At 43.7% G+C, this 21,989-nt stretch overlaps 1 protein-coding gene across 1 annotated transcript; it reads right to left on the bottom strand.

The window, feature by feature from the left end:
- Positions 1–6,873: 6,873 nt before the first annotated feature.
- LOC129323695 (zinc finger protein 420-like) lies at positions 6,874–16,938 on the bottom strand. The gene is made up of 5 exons (XM_054970287.1): positions 16,480–16,938; positions 16,271–16,346; positions 15,886–15,965; positions 15,502–15,628; positions 6,874–11,872 (listed from the first exon to the last, which is right to left on the bottom strand). Exons 1-5 carry the CDS (start codon positions 16,891–16,893, stop codon positions 9,951–9,953), a joined length of 2,619 nt encoding a protein of 872 aa, XP_054826262.1. The 5' UTR covers positions 16,894–16,938; the 3' UTR covers positions 6,874–9,950.
- Between the last annotated feature and the right edge of the window lie 5,051 nt (positions 16,939–21,989).

A 21,989-nucleotide genomic window follows, 5' to 3' on the forward strand; every position in this document is an offset into this window, starting at 1 on the left:
AGAGAATATGGTGGGGGAAGAGGAAATGAGATATAAACTATAAACTAAAGATTCCTGAAGCATTCAGATGCCAGAGAACATGACATGGGACCAGGGGTCAGATACATATTTACAAAATGGTTGAGAAGTTAGGAAGAGTCAACCAGGAGCAGAATGGAGCAACTGAGAGTCCCAGAGATGCTGGATCTCTCAAATCGTGCTGCAGGCAACTGGAGAAGATTTCAGGAGCAGTCTGGCTTGTCCATGGAAGCTGCTGAAGCCATAGAAGAGCCAGAGATGAGGAAGGGGACCCTACTTTGGAAGCTTGATTTCATATCTTTCCACTGACTGCAGAAACAAGGACTCTAAATGAGATAAGTTGTATGAGGTTTATATGCTGATTAAAAATGAGGTTTTGAAGATTACCTTTTAAAGTAAGGAGCTGAGCGGTGAATAATATCTTCATAGGTTGCTTTCAATCTACAAAGCCCTGTTTGTTGTCATTCAAGCATCTATGTTTTTATACTCTGGATGGGTTTTTTATGCTGGATTTTTAGTTAATCCTCATGTTTTCTTTACAATGTGCTTTGTCAGTCACCTCAGTCAGGCTCTCTGGGAATATGACTGCACTACAGCAATGCCAAGTTCATGAAAAATATTATGGGACTGCCTCTCTATCTACGCCCATGACAGCAGCTTTGCTTCTCCTGTCAGGGCCTGTATGGAATTGTTGGTATAATGCAGGCTCCGTCTTTTAATTCTCAACCCATGCTGAGATCAAAATGGGCTCCCCATGAGGCTAGGGTCCCAGAGGCTACACCACACATGTGCACTCTGTGTAGTCATTATAGAATGACCTCCCCAAGGAGTTCAGGAAAGCTCCCCTTCTCTTGGCTTTCTGCAAACTGTGGAAAACTGAATATTTAGAAGGGCTTTTTATTGAGGCAATAGGCCTCTGCTGTAAGAAAAGGCTCAGAGAGACGGTCTGAAAAAGGGACCGGGGGTGTGCACCGGATGTCCCAGATCCAGGTTTCAGGGATATAAAAGAAAAAACTTGGTATCCTTAAATTCTTGGTCAGATAGTCTCATCCAACTAGAGAATCCTGAACTTATCTAGTGATTATTTCCTGTGGGGGGGGGGAATGTCCAGGAGTACTGGGAGAGTCAGATAAGCCCATAACACAGAGTGGTAAGCTGCAGTACTGCCGCCCAAGCCCTGCTCATGACCCAAGTTCGATCCTGGCGGAAGCCGGGTTCAGATAGCTGGATCAAGGATGACTCAGCCTTCCATCCTTCCGAGGTACCCAGTTTCCTGGGGGTAAAGTGTCAATGACTGGGGAAGGCAATGGCAAACCACCCCGTAACAAAAGTCTGCCAAGAAAAGTCATGATGCGACGTCCCCCCATGGGTCAGTAATGACTCAGTGCTTGCACAGGGGACGACCTTTACGTTTTACTGGGGGGGGGGGAGCCATTGTTCAAGTAAATTTGCAGGGAACCTATTCCTGACTGTTCACTGAAGACCCTCCAAATTAGGGGAAGATTGGACCCTGGGATCCAATTCTATGGGTCCCTGAACAAGGTGCCTCCAGCCACTCTCTGTAGTTTCCTAGAGGGGAAATTGTCCGTATTCCGTTTAAGGAAGGAAGGGGAGGGCTGAGGCTTGTTGAGTCATATAGTTTAAAAGGTGGCCAGAGATGCATCCCTTATTGCAAGGACTCAGCTCCACCCCCAGGAAAAAGCAGCTTCCAGAGAGCAAGCAGGAAAGCCCTGGAGATCCTCTGGCTACTAATGCCGAAAGAGGCATTTTGCAAAGGAAATATTAGTCCATTACTTACTTCTTTTTAAAAAGTCCTCCGGGGCTGCCTCCCCTCCCCGCTCAACCCAGGAAGTGACTGCAGCAAGTCAGGAGAATTTCTCTCTTCAGGCCTCTCTAGGAACAGACCCACTTCTGAAAAAAACCCACTTCTGGCTTTGCCCTGCAGGGGTGCATTTTTCCATTGCAACAAAATAAAACCACCCTCACATTGTAGAACATTTCTTAGTCTATAGGCATAACACTCACACATCCACCACTTCAGGGTGCTGTCACAATGCAAAAGGAAGAGTCCAAAGCACAGATCATTACGAATCCTGTGGATTCTTAAATGGGATCCACCAAAGCTCATCATTAAATCCCATGTCATGCCCATAAACACAGACTACACCTCAAAAATCGCGCACCTGCTGCCTCATAGTGCCGAAATGTGGCTCCAAAGCAGAGATCCTCAGTGATCTTCAGGAATCCTGTGCTTGGTCTCCACAAATTCACGGGGAGGAGGGCTTAAAACAGGCTCTTGCAGCCCTCTCGCCAAGCACTGGAATGGACTTAACATGAGGCTGCCTCTGAAGGGGACGGAGTGAAAGCTGGAATGGGCATTACACAAACAAATAGTGGTACCGCAAAAATCAGTGGGATGTGTCAAAGACACTGGAGAACAGTAGTTTAGAAATGAAAATATGGAAATACCATGCTTTTATTCCCCTTTTCTCTGCCAAAATGCTCCCAGAACACCGAGGCTGGGGATGGTGGCGCAGCAAATGTACTCTAGAACAGGGGTCCCCAACCTTTTGGCACATGGGGGCCACATTAGAGTGCTCAGCGCCTGAAGAGGGTCGCAGCTTAAATCAAAATGTAACAAAATCATTAACCTGCCTATTTAGATCAACAGTAAACATTCCGAGGTCAATGAAGAAATGTTAACTTGAACACAATCCTTTTGGGAACAATATTTTACTGTCGAATCCTTTTATCTAGCTACACATGCTTACTGAGGAGTCAGTGTGATTTTTGTGGCTGATTTCTGATAGCCAAGGCATTAATGTCCAAGTCAAGGTTTGTGACAGGCACCCTTAAAATGTCGTGTCAATGTTCATCTGTAAGTCTTGACCTGCACTTGGATTTCACAATTTTTATCTTGGAAAAAGTTTGTTCACAGATAGGTTGATAAATCTATCTAGTAGGCCACAATAGAAATTGAACAGACCAGGGCTTTTTTTCAGCTGGAACACAGCGGAACGGAGTTCTGGAACCTCCAGTGGAGATCAGGAGGCGGGGCCACCAGCCATGTGACCATTTCCTTCGAGGGCAACCCACTTTGTTCCATCACCTCTTTTCCCAGAAAAAAAAAGCTCTGGAACAGACTATTTTCTTTGTAATTGTCTCTGAGATTATCACTGGCCAGCAAATCAGTTAGTTCCATTTGAAAAAAAGTGACATGACTCTTCTGGTGCTACCTCGAATGGATTTTGAAACACTCTGATTTCCTTTCTGTGCTTATGGTAATGGGTGAATTGGAATTCCACCTACAATAGGTTCAGTGCTTTGACATGTCCTTCAACATGGAATGGTAAATTCACGTCTTTCTCACATTTTAGTTCATTGCAGCAGGAGAATTTTGGAAAGTTACTTTCGCTAACTTGCTTCACAGAAATGTTTAGATCAGACCAAGAGGGGGCTGCCAGAAGGAACCATGGAGACCAGAAGAAATAATGTTACTGTTGTGTTTTTGGCAAGAAAGGGGCAGGAAGAACAGCAATAGGTGGTGCCTCTTGAAGCAGGGGGTGATAGCAGCAAACAAGCACGTTGGAGGGCTGCACAGAAAGAGCTCGGGGGCCACATGTGGCCCAGGGCTGCACGTTGGGGACCCCTGCTTTAGAATATAAGGAAGACAAGGGGCTTCTAAGTAGGAGCAGGTTTGCCATAATGGCTTCTAGGAGAAAATTTCCAACGGGTTGGCCTCCCCTGAGCGCCTCCCCCACCTCAGGTCAGTGGCCAAACATCCAGGAGGACGGATAAGGCTGGCTAGGCAAGAATCAGCCACTGGTATATTGGTGCAGGAAAGAGATATAAGCGAAAAGCATATCTCTGCAACGAAAGGGTTAGAGATTTTATTTTAAAAATAAATCGGGGAATATGGAAAACCTGTGAGAAACACTGTCATAATGTTAAAAGGATGTAGTCAATAGCTTTGTGTACGTGTGTTTAAAAAAATCAAGAAGTCGTGGAGGCACAGTGTGGGGGAAGGGATGGCCAGGCCAGAAGACACAGAACCCATAGCCCCTGACACACAAATGACAAGAATACCAATTGGAAACAATGGGAGAGTCCTGAAGGCCCACTGGTTATGATGGGGGGGGGTGAGAGTGCCCACTGACCCGCATTGATTCCCTAGAACTATATTACCGCATTGAAAAGATGCGAGCAGGGAACCCAGTTACAGTGGAGCTGACAATAACTGCCCTCTAAGTAGGTTTACACTGGTGTAGCAGGTGGAGACGCCAACATGGGGGCTTGTTGGCTTCCTAAGCACTCTTGGCCTCACCAGATGGGATTGCCACATAGGGTTCGTCTTCCCTTCTCTTTCAGGGATTTTGATTATGGCTTCCAAGGTCAATTGGGCGGCTGTCAATGATTACATTTACATCTCTTGAGGTTAGGAGACTGAGCATTTCTCACCAGATTGCCTTTTCAAGCGCTTGCCAGATCTATTACATTGTTTTCCCTGCCCTTTTTCAAGTTGCTCACTGCAACAAGTATGAGTCTCCTTTGCTCTAGTTTATCCTCCCGACAACCCTGTGAAGTGGGAGGGGCCGAACTAGACCGACTGGCCCAAGATCACCCAAAGAGTTCCCATGGCTGAGTTGTTGTAGGGAGGAAACCTACAACAGGGCTACTTGTAGGGGGGAAACCTCAGGCTTCCAGCCAGGGCTGCCTGCCAGTGTGGCAGAAGGTCTCCTTGGAGGGCTTGGAGGAGACCCTCTGTCTCACTGGCACACACAACCCCAGATGGAAGGCTGAGGTTGAGAAAAGCTTTCCCCTTTCCATCTCCAACACCCTTGCAAAGGGGAATGCTGGGGTCTCTCTTCAAGGCTTGACACCGTCCCCGGATATTTGCACCTAAGGACCTCCTCTTTCGCCTGAGCAGTGGCCCAGGGTTACAGCTGCTCCCATGGAGTTCATAACGATGCTGGCAAGGGTTTGGAGTGTGCTCTGCTACAAAAGCACAACTCTAGGGTAATACAGGCAAAAGACTATAGTCTAAGGAAAATAAAGAAACAGAAAAGCTACTCATTTAGAGGAATTTATATGGTCTGAGCATCAGTTCCAGCACGGACACTGGTGAGTGAGTGCATGGCATCCGCCTGTAAGTCCATGCAGTCATGCGACAGAGGCATGTGCTGCCACAGGCACAGCTTTCAGAGCTTCAAAAGCGGCTTGGCACTACGTTGCCTGGTTGTTGTTTCCAGCCCAAGACCATCAGAGGGGCAGCCAGGGTGCTATGCTGGGGCAGAAACTTCAGATAATTGCTCAGAAGCCTCCAGTCCAGCCAGATCCACAAGCGGGCAGATGCGTAGCTCCCAACTGGAAGGTGACGTGTTACCACTCTACCGGCCCAATGCATGTACATTGTGCAAATTAGTTAGGAGAGACCAGGAAAGAGGCACTTGTGCTTCGGCTAGACGCTGTTCCTCCTAAGAAGTCCCATTAATGCTTGCAGTACTTAAGAGTGAGGCTGATCTAATTCTTCATGGGTGTGCCCAGGGCTCAGTGGAATGTCCCTTGCTTTGCATGCAGAAGGTCCCAGGTTCAATCCCCGGCATCTCCAGTTAAAAGGATCAGGTAGTAGGTGATGTGAAAGACCTTGATCTGGGACCCTGGAAAGCTGCTGCCGGTCTGAGCAGGCAACACTGGCCTTGATTGGTTTGCCAGGTGACTGCTTGTGGGAAGCAAACACCTGGAAATTTACGCCTCTGCCAGCCAATTCTTGGCTGATTAGCGGGAGAAGGCAGGCTGGTAACAGACTTATTTTTATATCGTCCTGAGAGCATTGATAAATTGTTCTTGTATTTCTTTTTCTGCATATATAACCTGATCTCCTTTATGATTCTTTTTTCTTTCTCCTTCCTAACACAATATGCTAAATATCTGCCAGGTTTGTTCGCATTTTCAAAATGGCTTTGTTTTTTTTTTTTTAAAAAAAACATTTCTGTACTGCCTCCGTTTATAACATATCAAGTCAATTTTTTAATTGTTTAATTTTTAATAATGTATTTTAACTTGTTTAATGCTCTTGCTCCATTGTCTGGATTCTTTCTACTAATGTCTTAGTTCATTCTGTTTTTTGTCTTTTCTTCTTAGCAGCAACTGCTAATAGAAATCTTCTAAAGAAAGCTTTGCTTGCTTCCCAAACTGTAGCTGAAGACATTCCTTCTGTATTACTTAGTTTATAAAAATTCTTTCAGAATGTTTTTATCATTTTGTAATAAAAGCGTATCGTTTAGTTCCCATCTTCATCTTAGTTTGCTATTCTATTGCTAAACTACCTCTATGGGATTATGATCTGTGAATATTTTTGGTTGAATCTCTGCTTTGTCTAAATTTATTTTGGGGCTTTTTGATAGCCAACACATATCTATTCTCAACTCCCAATATCTCTTCCAAATTTGGCCTCCCTAAATCTTTTGGTATGCCTCTAAAATGTAGATTATTAGCTCTGCATTGAGTTTCCAAGATTCTTATTCTTTGTTCTGTTTTTTCAATCTGCGAATCTTGTCTTTCTAGATATGTCATTTTCTTTTTGCTCCTTTTTAACACTCAGAATTTCTTGAGTTTCTTCTTGTAGTTTTGCATTAATTTTCGATATTCCAGCCCATAGTTCTTGACACGTTTCTTGAACGTTTTTCTGTGTTCTTCCCTGATTTTTTTTTTTTTTTTACACATTTCTCGTGTTTTTATTTTACTGGTACAATTTTTATTTTATTGTGGAAAAATTAAGAAGTACAGAAAGCGAAAAGAAAAACATAAAGCATACAGCTACTAAATTAATATTTTTAAAATATATCTCATCTCGTCTTCTTAACATCCCAACTCCTTATTCTTAATTGCACCAATAATTAGTTCATTTTTCTTCTTCATTCGCAGAGAGTCATAAAGGGTTTCCACTTTGCCATGTATGTAAACAATGGTTTTATCCCGCTTTACAAATGTAAGTTTGGCTGTCTCAACCAGGGCTCATTTCGAGGGGGAATGCTCAGGAACGGAGTTCTGGCAGTTCCCCCAAGAGGTCACATGTCAGGTGGCCCCGCCCACCTGACTCAACCATTTTGGGCCCGTTTCAGCCTGGAATGGGGCCGAAATGGCCCAGACCGGGCCACTGATGGGTGGTGGATCACTTTCCCACTCAGCAGCAGCCCGATCTTGACCATTTTGGGCCCCTTTTTGGCCATTTTCAGCCCCTTTTTTGCCATTTTGGGCCCAATTTCGGCCCTGAAAGGCCAGGATTGGGTCCAAAACAGCCAGGATAGTTGATGTCAGGGGGTGTGGCATATGTAAATCAGTTATGCTAATTACACACTTCCGGTGCTGGCAAGGGGCGTGGCATATGCTAATGAGTTATGCTAATGAGTTCCTCCAGCTCTTTTTCTACGAAATGACCTCTGGTCTCAACTAAAACCCTCATATTTTCAATCCAATCTAAACTTCCACTGATGCAGAGCCTTACACTTCCATTTTTAATACCACATATAACATTTAAAAACCATAATCTTTCCCCATTTTTATTCATATTTCCCAAAATATAAAAGTCCAGTCTAGACTATAAATTAATCTTTAAAATTCTCATTGACATACATAATGATAGCCAGAATGTTTTTATTTTGTTTCCACTCCACCCAAAATAATAAAATAATCGTTCTTATTATTCCCATTTCCAATCTTTAACTAATATACCTTCAGCCATTTGTACCATTTTATCTAAAAACATCTACCATCAATAATTTTATAGGGAATTCTCCTTAAAGATTTAACACCAAATAAATTTGGGGCCAAATTTTCTGTTCATCCACTTGTTTATTTATGCTAAAGTTCTTTGCTCAAGTCCACATAACAGTTCTATTCTTGTTCCTGTTCCCCTTTTGGTCTAGGATATTCCTTTATTTCTTCCCACTCTTCCTATTCTTTCAAAGGATAATTTTAAAAAAAACCTCCATTTTTATCACCACATGAATTATGACTTCTCTTGCTCATTTATTTTGGGTTCCAAATCCGGTATAAACCTTGTGAATTTTATTTTCATTCTTTGGGCATATGTCTATAAGCACCTGACAAATGCCATTCTTTGCTAAACATCTTCCTCTTTTCTTTCTTTAATCCCACAAAATTAATTTCTTCTCTCTTAACTCCGGTAAAGTCAAATTATTTTGGTGCCTAAAGGTCCATTTTCATAAATCAGGATTATAAAGTGCTATTTCTCATGCATCCAGAAGGTGTTGTTGTTAGACCAGAGATTTATAATCAGGAAGGTAGAATAGTTTCACAGAGAAAAAGAGAACCATTGTATTATTTCCCTAGCAGCTACTCGTATTATCTCCTTTGGAGATAAGATGAGTAGCTTCTACTGTTTATAAAAATATTATACAAATTTTCCATATACTACTTCTATATACTTTATCTATGCAGATAAAGAATTTAGAACTATCACTTTTTATAGTTAGAATAAACAAACTATTATGAATAAGATAGAGATGTTGTCTTAAGTCTTTGTATGTCTTTATAAATAAGTCTTTATGAATAAAAGTAGAAAGAAAAGCAGAAAACAAAAAGTGTGGCAGATGTCCTAGGCATCATATCATAATCATCATTATATCACCAGCAAAACTTTTTGTATCTTGTACTGACATTTAAATTTGATAAGAAAATTTAATAAACAAAACAGGAGGAGAGATAATAAGGAGAAATGGAATTAGGAAAAAGGAATGTAGAGAGAGAGGGGGGGAAAGCCAAATAGTAAAAAGTAGCAAATGGGAGACTTGCCCAGCAGTGATATTTCTATCTTCCAGTATGCTGATTCCTTTGTGCTTCCTGTTGCCTGGAGAAAAAGAAAAAAAGAACAAAGTCCAAGGTATTTTTGTTATATTTGTATACTAGAAATTGTCAGAGATGGTGCTCTAATTGATAATATTTAAAATAAAAAAGTAATTTATTTCTTTTGTATCCTCCTGTTCAGCCATCCATTTGTCGAATCTGCCAAGTTGTTCTTTTGCGGCATCACAACAGAGCTGAAGCTCCATTCCCTTTAAAAGGCAATCATTATCGGCACGGGAGGAAAAAAGAAAAGAAAAAGAATTATAATAAGGAGGGGAAGAACAACCAGTTGTTAGTCCACAATGAAAATAACCTGCAATTGTTGGTCCAGAGAGAAAATAATCCACAGATATTTGCAGTGAGATAGGATGTGTCCAGAATACAAATAATTCAATGCTTCTGTTGCTTCACCTGTGTTTAAAGTTAGAGCTTTCTTGAAAGAAATAATTAACTTAAGGTATGCATAATTCTATAGTTTATATCTGCATTGTTATAAATCTCTCATGAATCAGTTCTTGGTACTTTGTAAGTCCATAAATTTCAGAAACTCTTTCCAGTGAAGTCAGACACTGCTGGGGATTTACCAGCATCCCAAGGTAAGTTATACTTCCAAGGCAAATCTTTAGAAATAAGCCCAAAAGAATGCAGATGTAAGAAAAAGAGCAAAAAGAAAAAAGGAAAATATGGGTAGAAATGGGGTGGTCAAACTTTATTGGCAAAGGACCCTTTTTCTCTGCTGACTTTATGTTATCAGAACCCAGGTAGGATCTGAATAAATCAGGCAACCATTCCATGGAATTACCTATCAGTTAGGTCTCCCTTATAGGGAGAGGTGTATAGATAGAGAAATACATTCCCTCTAACCTGGCATAAATACGTCTACAGCAAAGTAAGCATGGAGTGTTTTAGAACTGATCCAGTTCAGATCATCATTTCCCAAGAAGTTCGAAAAGATGATTGTTTAAGCACAAGTTTCTTCCAGATTCTAATCATTTATATGGTTTCTCTGCTGAGTGGATTCACTGATAAACAATAAGTCCTGATCTCTAAGAAAACTACTTTTCACATTACACACATTTATATGGCTTCCCCTGTGTGTGGATTCGTTGATGGGAAGTAAGGTGGGACCTCCGAGCAAAGCTCTTCCCACAATCCACACAGTGATATGGTTTCTCCCCTGTGTGGATTCGTAGATGGTCAGTAAAGTGTTGCCTCCGAGGAAAACTCTTCCCACACTCCACACATTTATACGGTTTCTCTCCTGTGTGGATTCGTCGATGGTCAATAAGATTTGTATACCGAGCAAAGCTCTTCCCACACTCCACACATTTATATGGCTTCTCCCCTGTGTGCATTCGTTGATGGACAATAAGATGTGGCTTCCGAGCAAAGCTCTTCCCACATTCCATGCATGTATATGGCTTCTCCCCTGTGTGCATTCGTTGATGGACAGTGAGCTCTGAACTTCGAACAAAGCTCTTCCCACAGTCCACACATTTGTATGGTTTCTCTCCTGTGTGGATTCGTCGATGGACAGTAAGCTGGGTACTCCAAGTAAAGGTCTTTCCACACTCCATGCATTTATATGGTTTCTCCCCTGTATGGATTCGTTGATGGACAGTAAGCTGTGAACTCGTAGCAAAGGTCTTTCCACACTCCATGCATTTATATGGTTTCTCCCCTGTGTGCATTCGTTGATGGACAGTGAGCTCTGAACTCCGAACAAAGCTCTTCCCACAGTCCACACATTTGTATGGTTTCTCTCCTGTGTGGATTCGTCGATGGACAGTAAGATGGGTACTCCAAGTAAAGGTCTTTCCACACTCCATGCATTTATATGGTTTCTCCCCTATGTGGATTCGTTGATGGACAGTAAGCTGTGAACTCCGAGAAAAGATCTTCCCACAGTCCACACATATATATGGTTTCTCTCCTGTGTGGATCTGTTGATGGACAGTAAGCTGTGATCTCCTAGCAAAGGTCTTTCCACACTCCATGCATTTATATGGTTTTTCCCCATTGTGGATTCGTTGATGGTCAGTAACAATTCCATTCTGTGCAAAGCTCTTTCTACTCTCCACACATTTATATGGTTTTTCCTCTGTGTCGATTCGTTGATGGACAGTAAGCTGTTGTCTCCGAGCAAAGCTCTTCCCACACTCCACACATTTATACAGTTTCTCCCCTGTGTGGATTCGTCGATGGTCAATAAGATTTGTATACCGAGCAAAGCTCTTCCCACACTCCATGCATGTATATGGCTTCTCCCCTGTGTGGATTCGTTGATGGACAGTAAGCTCTGAACTCCGAGCAAAGCTCTTCCCACAGTCCACACATTTGTATGGTTTCTCTCCTGTGTGGATTCGTCGATGGACAGTAAGCTGGGTACTCCAAGTAAAAGACTTTCCACACTCCATGCATTTATATCGTCTCTCCCCTGTGTGGATTCGTTGATGGACAGCAAGATGTGCATTTTGAGCAAAGCTCTTCCCACACTTCATGCATTTATATGGTTTCTCCCCTATGTGGATTCGTTGATGGACAGTAAGCTCTGAACTCCGAGCAAAGCTTTTCCCACAGTCCACACATTTGTATGGTTTCTCTCCTGTGTGGATTCGTCGATGGACAGTAAGCTGTGAACTCCCAGCAAAGGTCTTTCCACACTCCATGCATTTATATGGTTTCTCCCCTGTGTGGATTCGTTGATGGACAGTAAGATTTGAATTCTGAGCAAAGCTCTTTCCACACTCCATGCATTTATATGGTTTCTCCTCTGTGTGGATTTGACAATGGGCAGTAAGCTCTCCACTCTGAACAAAACTCTTCCCACACTGTACACATTTATATGGTTTCTCCCTGGTATGGATTCGGTGATAGGATGATTTATTTCCCCTCTTCCATTTTGTCCTATTACTTCTCCTCTGCGGTTCTCCTTCCAATGGGAGTTCTTGTGGTTCTCCCTCAGGCTTTCTCTGGGGACCATGAGCCTCTGGAATAAAGAGGAGATTGATAAGAGCTTAAAACAAAAGCAGAATCTAGGAGGAAAAGCCATTAACAACTCTGATAAACAACAGAACAGAAATCACTTGAAGAGAAGAGATACCCTACCACTTATTAAGTTTTGAGTATTGAGATTTCTTGTAGGTTAAACATAGAAAAATAGAACTGGAAGGGATCCAAAGGGACATCTAGTCCAATCTCAAGCACAATGGAGAAAATTCAAAGCTAATTCCCGCTACTCCCTCAGTTACTCCTGTCCTATGTCCAGTGGAAGGCTTAAACACTCAAGGGTACGGGGCCAATTTAGCTTGGAAGGAACTTCTATCTGAAGAAGTGAGCTGTGGTTCATGAAAGCTCATACCCTGCCACCAATTTTGTTGGTCTTATAGGTGCTACTCGATTCTTGCTTTTTCCACATTAAAAATGTTTTTCCTACAAGAATTGATTCAAATTTTCTTACTTTTAATTAATGTACAAAATTCAAGGCAGAGATGTACTTAGGTAGTGTAAATTGAAACAAAGTTTTCTGTATAAGAAATGTATAAAAAGTTTTCCAAAACCACATGTATTAAATTATATTTAATAATACTACCAAATTAATAAAGATTATTGTCGAAGGCTTTCACGGCCGGAGAACGATGGTTGTTGTGGGTTTTCCGGGCTGTATTGCCGTGGTCTTGGCATTGTAGTTCCTGACGTTCAGCAGCTGTGGCTGGCATCTTCAGAGGTGTAGCACCAAAAGACAGAGATCTCTCAGTGTCACAGTGTGGAAAAGATGTAGGTCATTTGTATCTACTCAGGAGGGGTGGGGTTGAGCTGAGTCATCCTGTAAGAGTTTCCCAGGGTGTGGAATGCTAATGGCGGGAGGCTTCACTGTATCCTGAGGAGGTTCTTTTGCATATGGATTGGTACTTGATGTGCTAATCTTCTCTGCAGGGCTATTGTCGGGGATAGAATGTTAAGATCTCTCCCCCCGCCCCAGGCCTGCTTTGAGTGCCCCTAATGAGACATATCGGTGGTCACCAGACACAGGGCCTTTTCAGCAGTGGCTCCTCCATTCGAGAAGCTTGCGTGGTGCCTGCTTTGTTATCTTTCTAGCACCAGGTCCAAACACTTCTTTTCAACCAGGCTTGGAACTAAAGGGCTTCACCTTTTTTAGGTGTTTTGTGGCCTGCTTTTCTTCTCAGGACTATTCTCTGGATATTTTTGAGAACTACTCAGTTGGTATCTTAGGCTGTTCTAATGCTTGTTTAAATTACGTAATTGATGGTTCATGTTGTGTTATCTGGAGAGGCATCTAAATAAATAAATGTTGAATATAAGGCAGTGTACAGAAGTTTCCTCCAAGATTAGGCACCACGAAGCCTACATTTTGTTCTCTGTTTTAACCGTTTGAGCAAGCTTTCCTATCTATTCTTGGCTGTTTCCTCTTCAAAAATCTTTGACTGAAGGTTAGCCAAAGAGTCCTCTCCGGATACACAAGAAAACTGTCCACACTATACAAACTGGTTCATACATGCAGTTAGAGCCCTATATAAATCTTAATAGTTTTAGGCTAACTAATGCGCTGATCAAGAATTCCTCACTTCATCCCGACATTCACAGAAAACTATGCAAGACAGAAGCACAGCCACCACGACTATATGGACTCCCTAAAATTCATAAGGATTCAGTCCCACTCCGACCCATCGTGAGTGCCATTGGTTCACCAACATATGAATTAGCTAAACATCTGGCCATTCTTCTACAGGACCACATCGGAAAAACCACGTCTTACATCAAAGATTCAGAACATTTCATCAACAAAATCAGTTCTCTGAAACTCAATCCACAGGACATACTCGTTGGTTTTGATGTTGTATCCCTATTTACCAAGGTTCTGGTAAAAGACACAATCGTACTTATTAATCAGATTTTTCCAGAGGATGTAACAGCCTTATTCCACCATTGTCTGACAACCAGTTACTTCCAATGGGATAACGAATTCTATGAACAGATGGATGGGGTGGCCATGGGAAGCCCTCTCAGCCCACTTATAGCAAACTTCTACATAGAACATTTTGAAAAAACAGCTCTAGAATCAGCATCTCACAAACCTAGTGTCTGGTTCTGGTTTGTGGATGATACATTTATCATTCGGAGCCATGGTGAGGAAGAATTGATGGAGTTTTTAAACCACCTCAACAATATCCACCTGAAAATACAATTCACCATGGAGAAAGAAACAGAGGGTAAACTTCCATTTCTAGATACCTTGGTCATCCGCAAAGCAAACTTTCAATTAGGTCACAAGGTGTACAGGAAACCAACTCACACGGATCGGTACTTACACAAAAACTCCAATCACCACCCTCGACAGAAAAGAGGCATAATAAAAACAGTAGTAGACCGTGCAAGATGGATATGTGAACCGCACTTTCTCAACGAGAAAAGTAATCATCTAAACCACGCACTTCAAGCAAATGGCTACTCCAGAAATGAAATCAGAAGAGCGAGTAAACCAAGGATAAATCAAACAACTAAGGAAAATAAGTCTCCCACAGGAAAAGTGTTTTTGCCATATATCAAAGGAATCACTGATCAGATGGGAAAGCTTATGAAAAAGTACAGCTTACAAACAGTATTCAGACCCACCAGAAAAATACAACAGATGCTACATTCAGCAAAAAACAGTAGAGACCCCATCACATCTGTAGGAGTATACCGTATACCCTGCAGCTGTGGACAAGTTTACATCGGGACCACAAAGCGTAGCATCCAGACAAGAATAAAAGAACATGAAAGACACTGCAGACTTGGCCATCCTGAAAAATCAGCAGTGGCTGAACATAGCCTAACTCAAACAGGACACAGTATCCTATTCCAGGACACTAAAATACTGGACAACACTTCCACAGGAAACAACACTGCACAGGGAAGCCATTGAAATTCATAAGCTTAAGCACAACTTCAACAGGAAAGAAGAGACTTTAAGAATGAACAGAGCATGGTTTCCAGTCCTGAAAAACACGAGGCTAACAAAACACTCTATACCCGACAATAGCCCTGCAGAGAAGATTAGCACATCAAGCACCAATCCATATGCAAAAGAACCTCCTCAGGATACAGTGAAGCCTTCCTCCATTAGCATTCCACACCCTGGGAAACTCTTACAGGATGACTCAGCTCAACCCCACCCCTCCTGAGTAGATATAAATGACCTGCCAACATCTTTTCCACACTGTGACACTGAGAGATCTCTGTCTTTTGGTGCTACACCTCTGAAGATGCCAGCCACAGCTGCTGGCGAAACGTCAGGAACTACAATGCCAAGACCACAGCTATACAGCCCGGAAAATCCACAACAACCATCTAAATAGTTGTTATTTAAAATGGCTGCTCTGGAAGGCCCATTAGGAAGGCCCTGTTCACATCCCATAAACTGTTCCTTTGTTTACAAGCCAATATCTTAGCTTACAGACTAAAGCTTGAGGAGTCCACTAGAGATGCTAAAGTCCTACCATTTGCATCGTGTAGAGCTGCCCCATTCACCTACTGAGAGTCTCCGCCAGAAAAGCCCATCTTAGAAGGAGCAATTTCTGCCATAAGCCTGTGAATTGAGGGAAAGGGGATCCTTACCCAGAAAGGCCACATTCTGAAAATTCTCCTCCATGACTTCCTTGTGAAGGCTTCTTTTTTCCGGATCCAGTAGAGCCCACTCATCCTCAGTGAAATGAACAGACACCTCCTCAAAGGTCACCGGACCCTGAAAAGAGAAAAAAGAAACCACTCCATCCTCTCAGAAAATGTAACAAATCTTCCCCTCATGAGAACAAGACAAAATGACTAGAAGTAGAAGCTGTCTTGCAGGATTCAAACTTCTGCCAGACCGTTCCATTTTCCTTCTAGTGAACGGCACAGATAGCAACTGAGGCAGAGAGAGAGAGGGGTTCTCTCTGGGGTAGGAAGGAGTGGGCGGTGCACGGAGGGTCTCGCGGTCATGAATTGCAATTTCACACTTACCTGCTCTGGCCATAGAGAAGTTGATGTTTCTCTGCTGCAAACATATGGCAAAGAATATATTGTTGGGTTCACGGCCTCATCTGGAAGGATCAAACGGTAAGCGGAAGACATTCAAAATTTTTCAAGTATTTAGCAAAGCAGTTCCCTCTCCCATGCTACCACTGGGCAAAAATAATATAATTGTAGATAAGGTATGGCCTAAACCACTCTTCTTCCAATGAGCTTGCACTGATTTTAAATCGATTCTACGTTTTTACTTCCCCAAATAGATATTTCTAAACTGAGAAGCTCAGGTGAGCATCTTTCCCAACCCGAACAAAGGTTGGGGGAATAAAAGCAGCCCACCTAATCCATCGACTGTGTAGGACAGCCCGTTCGATCTTACCTGGAAATGTTGCTCCGTGGCAAAAGTTGATCCTTTCCTGAACCTGAAAGGGAAGTGGAGATCCCACAAAGGAAAACTGTTGAGAAAAGGAACAGGGTTAAGGGGGGGTGGGTTGCTAAAAAAGTAGGGGCTATCTGTATGGATTTTAAGAACATCCCTCACTGATCATATCCTGTGCCCCACATATTCCCTAGAGGAATGCCTCTTACCTCCTGGCCTCGATTCTTGTCACCTGCATGGCTCAGGAGGAACCCTTCTGCCAGGGCCACCGCCTGGGAACTGGTCTCTGGCCCACATTCCCTGACCCAGCTCTCCATTTCTGGGGGCAGGATGGCCAGGAACTGCTCCAGGATCACCAGGTCCAGGATCTCCTTCTTGCTGTGCCTTTCTGGCTTCAGCCACTGGAGGCAAAGGCGGTGGAGTTGGCTGCAGACCTTTCGGGGCCCTTCGGCCTCCTGATAACAGAATTGCTGGAATTGCTGGCGCTGCGCATCTGGAGGGGGAAACTCCTCTCCCAGGCTCTTCTGCAAGGTTCCTTCCCACAGTTCCCTTCTGCTCCCAGCCTCCGTGGCAACAGGGCCTTTTCTTTCTTCTGGAGAGGCTGAGTCCAGTTCTCCCCTCATCTTCCCTTCCTCTCCATACAGCCTCCACCTGGACCAGTGGATCGCCTTCCTCCTCTGCCAGATTCTTCTAAAGGCAGCTGTTGAATCTATGACCTTCTGCAAAGAGGAAACTGATCTGTAGGCTATATATATGAACTACATATATATGTGTGTGTATGTATATGTGTATACATAGATTTATATAGGTGTGTACATAGATACACACACACGCATATATATATAAATATACACATTTGTATGTATGTATGTATGTATGTATGTATGTATGGACATGTATATCTAAAAAGGAGACCCTGGACTTACAAAAGCTCATGGAATACCCCCGAATCAAGAATGTTTGAAAACAAAAAGCCAGATTTAGTAAGTAAAAGTGGAGCTTCCACACAGCAAGCAGAAAGGCGCCATTCTGCTTAATAACAGCATCTTATATACTAATTGGCAAGCGGCCCTCATCTGAGGATACTTAAATCCAAAGACTGGGGTCATGAACTGACAAGACAGATCTTCCTACGAACCTGAAAAATCAGATGCCAGAGAACATTGCATGGGGACAGGAGAGGGGTACATATTTACAAAACAGTTGAGAAGTTAGAAAGAGTGAACCAGGAGCAGAAGGGAGCAACTGAGAGTCCCAGAGATGCTGGATCTCTCGAATCGTGCTGCAGACAAATGGAAAAGATTTCAGGAGCAGTCTGGCTTGTCCATGGAAGCTGCCAGAGCCATGGAGGAGCCAGAGACGAGGAAGGGGGCCCTAATTTGGAAGCTTGCAGGGTCCCAATCCACTGATTGGTTTCATACCTTTCCATTAACTCCGCAGATGAGAACTCTAAATATAATACTATGTTGGAAGAGGTTTATATCCCAAGTAAAAATGATGTTTTTGAAGGTTATCTTTTATATTGGGCTGTGAATACTATCTTGATAGTGTCCAGTCTACAAATCCTTATCTGTTGCCATTCAACGATCTATGTTTTTATATTCTGGATGAGTTTTTTATGCTGGATTTTTAATTAATATCTTTTAATCTTTTATGTTTTCTTTACAATATGCATTTTAAGCCGCCTTAGTCAGACTCTCTGGAGAGGCGGCACTAAAGTTCCCTACAGAAATAATTATCTTTGTCGTACAAGGAAGTAAAGCCAGACCGAGATCTCGGTGGCTCATCTGGAAACCCGAGTCCGACACGTGACTTCACAGGGCTTGCTGACTCACGAAGAAGGGATCTGATTGTTTGAGGTGCCCATGATTTGAAGAGGACAGGCGGATTTCTAGAAGCAAAGGCAATTGAAGTGTGCTATGCTGCAGAAGTCACTCAGAAGACTGCAGATTTCCAGGCAAATCAATGAGGGCTGAGCCTACGGGCAGATCTTCAGTAAGCCATAACAGCATGAAGACAGGAACCCTCTAAAAGCCCATGTTTCCTATTCAAGAACAGCAAGAAAAAATAAGAAAGCCACATGGGAACACAACTGCACTACAACAGCGCCAGGCTCATGACAAAAATTACAGGACTGCCTCTCTGTCTATGCCCTCCACAGCAACTTCGCTCCTCTGAGCATGCCCTTGCTGGTGCCTCCTTGGAAATGGGCAAAATCTACAGTTACACACTGTTTTGGAGATCAGAGTCATTTCTTAGGGTCAAATTATGCTGGGAGGAGAATCTGAAGGCCTTGGGGGGGGGAGGGGTGGCCCTCTACTCTTTGTGGGGAAGGGCTCTGTATAATGGATGGATGAGCTGCTCTGCATTCACTTAGGCCTATAGCGGTATTTGTTACCCTTTGCTACCTAGTGTGACTTATGGTCACCTGGTATCAGTTTGTTGGTTTAATGCAGGCTCCATCTTCTATTTCCAGGCCCTTGCTGAGACCAAAATGGGGGGGGGGTCCAATTGGGATCCCAGTACAGCTAGGGTCCCGAGGCTACCCCACACGTGTGCACTCTCTGTAGTTGCCCCCACCTCAGAAAAGCTCCCCCTCTCCCGGGTTTCTGCAAACTGTGGAAAATGGAATTATTTGGGGGGGGGGGTTGCTTTTTATTCAGACAATGGGCCTGTGCTGTAAGGAAAGACTCAAAGAAATGGTCCAGAAAAAGGACTGAAACGGTAGACCGGGGTGTGTGCACCAGATGGCCCAGATCCGGGTTTCAGGGATATAAAAGAAAAACCTGGTATCCCTGAATTCCTGGTCAGATACTCTCATCCGATTAGAGAATCCTGAATTTATCCAATGAATATTTCCTATGGGGGGAAATTTCAAGGGTACCGGGGGATCATTGTTGAAATAAACTTCACCAAATTTGCTGGTTACCTGCTCCTGACTGTTCATTAAAGATCCCCCAAATTACGGGAGATTTGGACCCTGGGATCCAATTGTGTGGGTTCCTGAACAAGCTCCCCCCCCCCCGCAGCCAGTCGCTGCGGTTTCCAAGTGTGGAAACCATCAAACCAGAGGATCCCTATTCCCTTTAGTGAAGCAAGAGGAGGGCTGAGGCTTGCTGAGTTGTGGATTTCCAAAGGAGATGCCGCCCTTATTGCAAGAAGGACTCAGCTCCACCTCCAGGAAAAAGCAGCCTCCAGAGAGCAAGCAGGAAAGCTCTGGGGGTGAATGGAGCCCTCTGGCTACTAAGGCCAAAAGCAGGGAGGCGTTTTGCAAAGGAAATATTTGTCCATTGCTTACCTCTTTTTAAAAAGTCCTCCATCGCTGCCTCTCCTCCCCTTCCCCACTCAACACATGAAGTGACGGCAACAGGTCAGGTGACTTTCTCTCTTCAGGCCTCTCTAGGAATCGAGACGCCTTCCCTTTAACCCTTCGGCTGACTCTCCAGAAAGCCAAAATACCCCACTTCTGGCTTCACCCTGCAGAAGGTGAATTTTCCCGTGGAAATAAAAGTAAACCGATCCCCCCCCCCCTTATAGAACATTTTTTACTCCACAGGCAGCAACATAACAATCACACACCCACCATTTCAGGGTGCTGTCACAGTGCAGTAACAATAATCCATGCCACGGCTCCTCAAGGGTCCTGAAGATTTTAATTTTTTTTTACTCCTCATGGGTCCTGAAGATTTTTTAATGGAGTCCCTCAAAGCTCAGCATCAATTCACGTCATGTCCGGAGCCATAGACTGCACTGCAAAAATCATGCATCCCCTCCTTTACAAAGCCTCGAAGAACCGCCCTGAGCTGAGACAGTGTGGTCTAGTGGTTAGTGTCTGATTACAATCTAGGGGAATCAGTTTCGCATCTCACCTTGGCCACTGAAAGTTACAAGCTGACTCTTGGCGAGGCACTCTCTGTGGTGGCCCCCCATTATAGAATGACTTTCCTAAGGAATTGAGGAAAGCTCCTCCCCTCCTGGCTTTCTGCAAACTGTGGGAAACGGAAGTATTTAGGAGGGCTTTCTATTCAGTTCAGGGAATCTGCCTGTGCTGTAAGAAAAGGCTCAGAGAGATGCTCTGGAAAAGGGACTGGGACTGTAGACCAGGGAGGGAGGGGCATGTACCGGATGGTCCAGATCTTGGTTTCAGGGTATCCCTGAATTCCCGGTCAGATACTCTCATCCAGTTAGAGAATCCTGAATTTAGCCAATGATTATTTATTTCCTATGGGGGAAATGCCCAGGAATACTGGGGGGGGGGCATTGTTCAAGTAAATTTTATGGGTCCCCGAATAAGCTTCCCCCTTTCACTCTCTGAGAGGGAACCACCAAACCAAAGAATCCCTATTCCCTTTAGTGAAGCAAGGGGAGGGCCGAGGCTTGCTGAGCCTCAGGGCTAAAAAGGTGGCTAGAGAAGCATCCCTTATTGCAAGAAGGACTCAGTTCCACCCCCAGGGAAGAGGAGCTTCCAGAGAGAAAGCAGGAAAGCCCCGAAGGTGAACGGAGCCCTCTGGCTACTAAGGCCAAAAGCAGGGAGGCATTTTGCAAAGGAAATATTTGTCCATTGCTTACCTCTTTTTAAACAGTCCTGGGGGGGGGGCTGCCTCGTGTTCCCTCCCCTCATGTCCAGAAAGGCAAAATACCCCACTTCTGACTCTGCCCTGCGGAGCGTGCATTTTTCTATGGAAACAAAGTAAACCGAATCCTCCCATTTTAGAACATTTCTTAGTCTACCGGCAGCGCCATAACAATCACGCATCCACTACTTCAGGGCACTGTCACAGTGCAGTAACAAGAATCTAAGGCACGGACCCTCATGGATCCTGAGGATTTTTAAATTTCTTCCGCCCCCCCCCCCAGAAACTCACATGTCATGTCCATAGCCACAGACTGCACCATGCAGTGACAGTGTGGCCATGTTCTCCTGCAGGGGGGAGGGGAGAGGCTCATCTTTGGTGCTTCAAGCAGGTTCCTGCAACCCTCCCGCCAAGCATTAGAATGCACTTGAAGAACATAAGAGAAGCCATGTTGGATCAGGCCAATGGCCCATCCAGCCCAACACTCTGTGTCATACAGTGGCTAAAAAACCAGGTGTCCTCAGGTCTGCCAGTGGGGAAGGGGCTCTAGAAGTCCTCCCATTGATTGCCCCACCTCAAACACCAAGAATACAGAGCATCACTGCCCTAGACAGAGACTTCCATCTATACCTTCTGACTAATAGCCACTGATGGACCTCTGCTCCATATGTTTATCCAATCTCCTCTTGAAGCTGTCTATGCTTGAAGCTGCCACCACCTCCTGTGGCAGGGAATTCCATGTGTTAAACACTCTTTGGGTGAACAAGTCCTTTTATCCATTCTAAGCCGACTGTTTAGCAATTTCATTGAGTGCCCATGAGTTCTTGTATTGTGAAAAAGGAGAAAAATACTTTTTTGAGCTGTGGTAACTTTGCATGAGGCTGCCTCTGAAAGGGATAAGGGAAAAGCTGGAATGGGCATTAAACAAATGGTACTACCGCAAAAATCTTTTTTTTAAAAGAAATTTTTATTAGGTGAGTGTACATATAAGCAAAATCTTCAATTAAAAACCTAAATATCAATTTCCCCCATCCTTTCCCTCCCCCCTTTTCAAGAGACTTCCAACAGCTTTCCAACCCATATCTTATTCTATAACTTATCTATTCTATCTATATTTTATTATCTCATATTCCATTAGTATACTA

The sequence above is a fragment of the Eublepharis macularius genome, chromosome 2 (genome assembly GCF_028583425.1).
Source record: "Eublepharis macularius isolate TG4126 chromosome 2, MPM_Emac_v1.0, whole genome shotgun sequence".
NCBI lineage: Eukaryota > Metazoa > Chordata > Lepidosauria > Squamata > Eublepharidae > Eublepharis > Eublepharis macularius.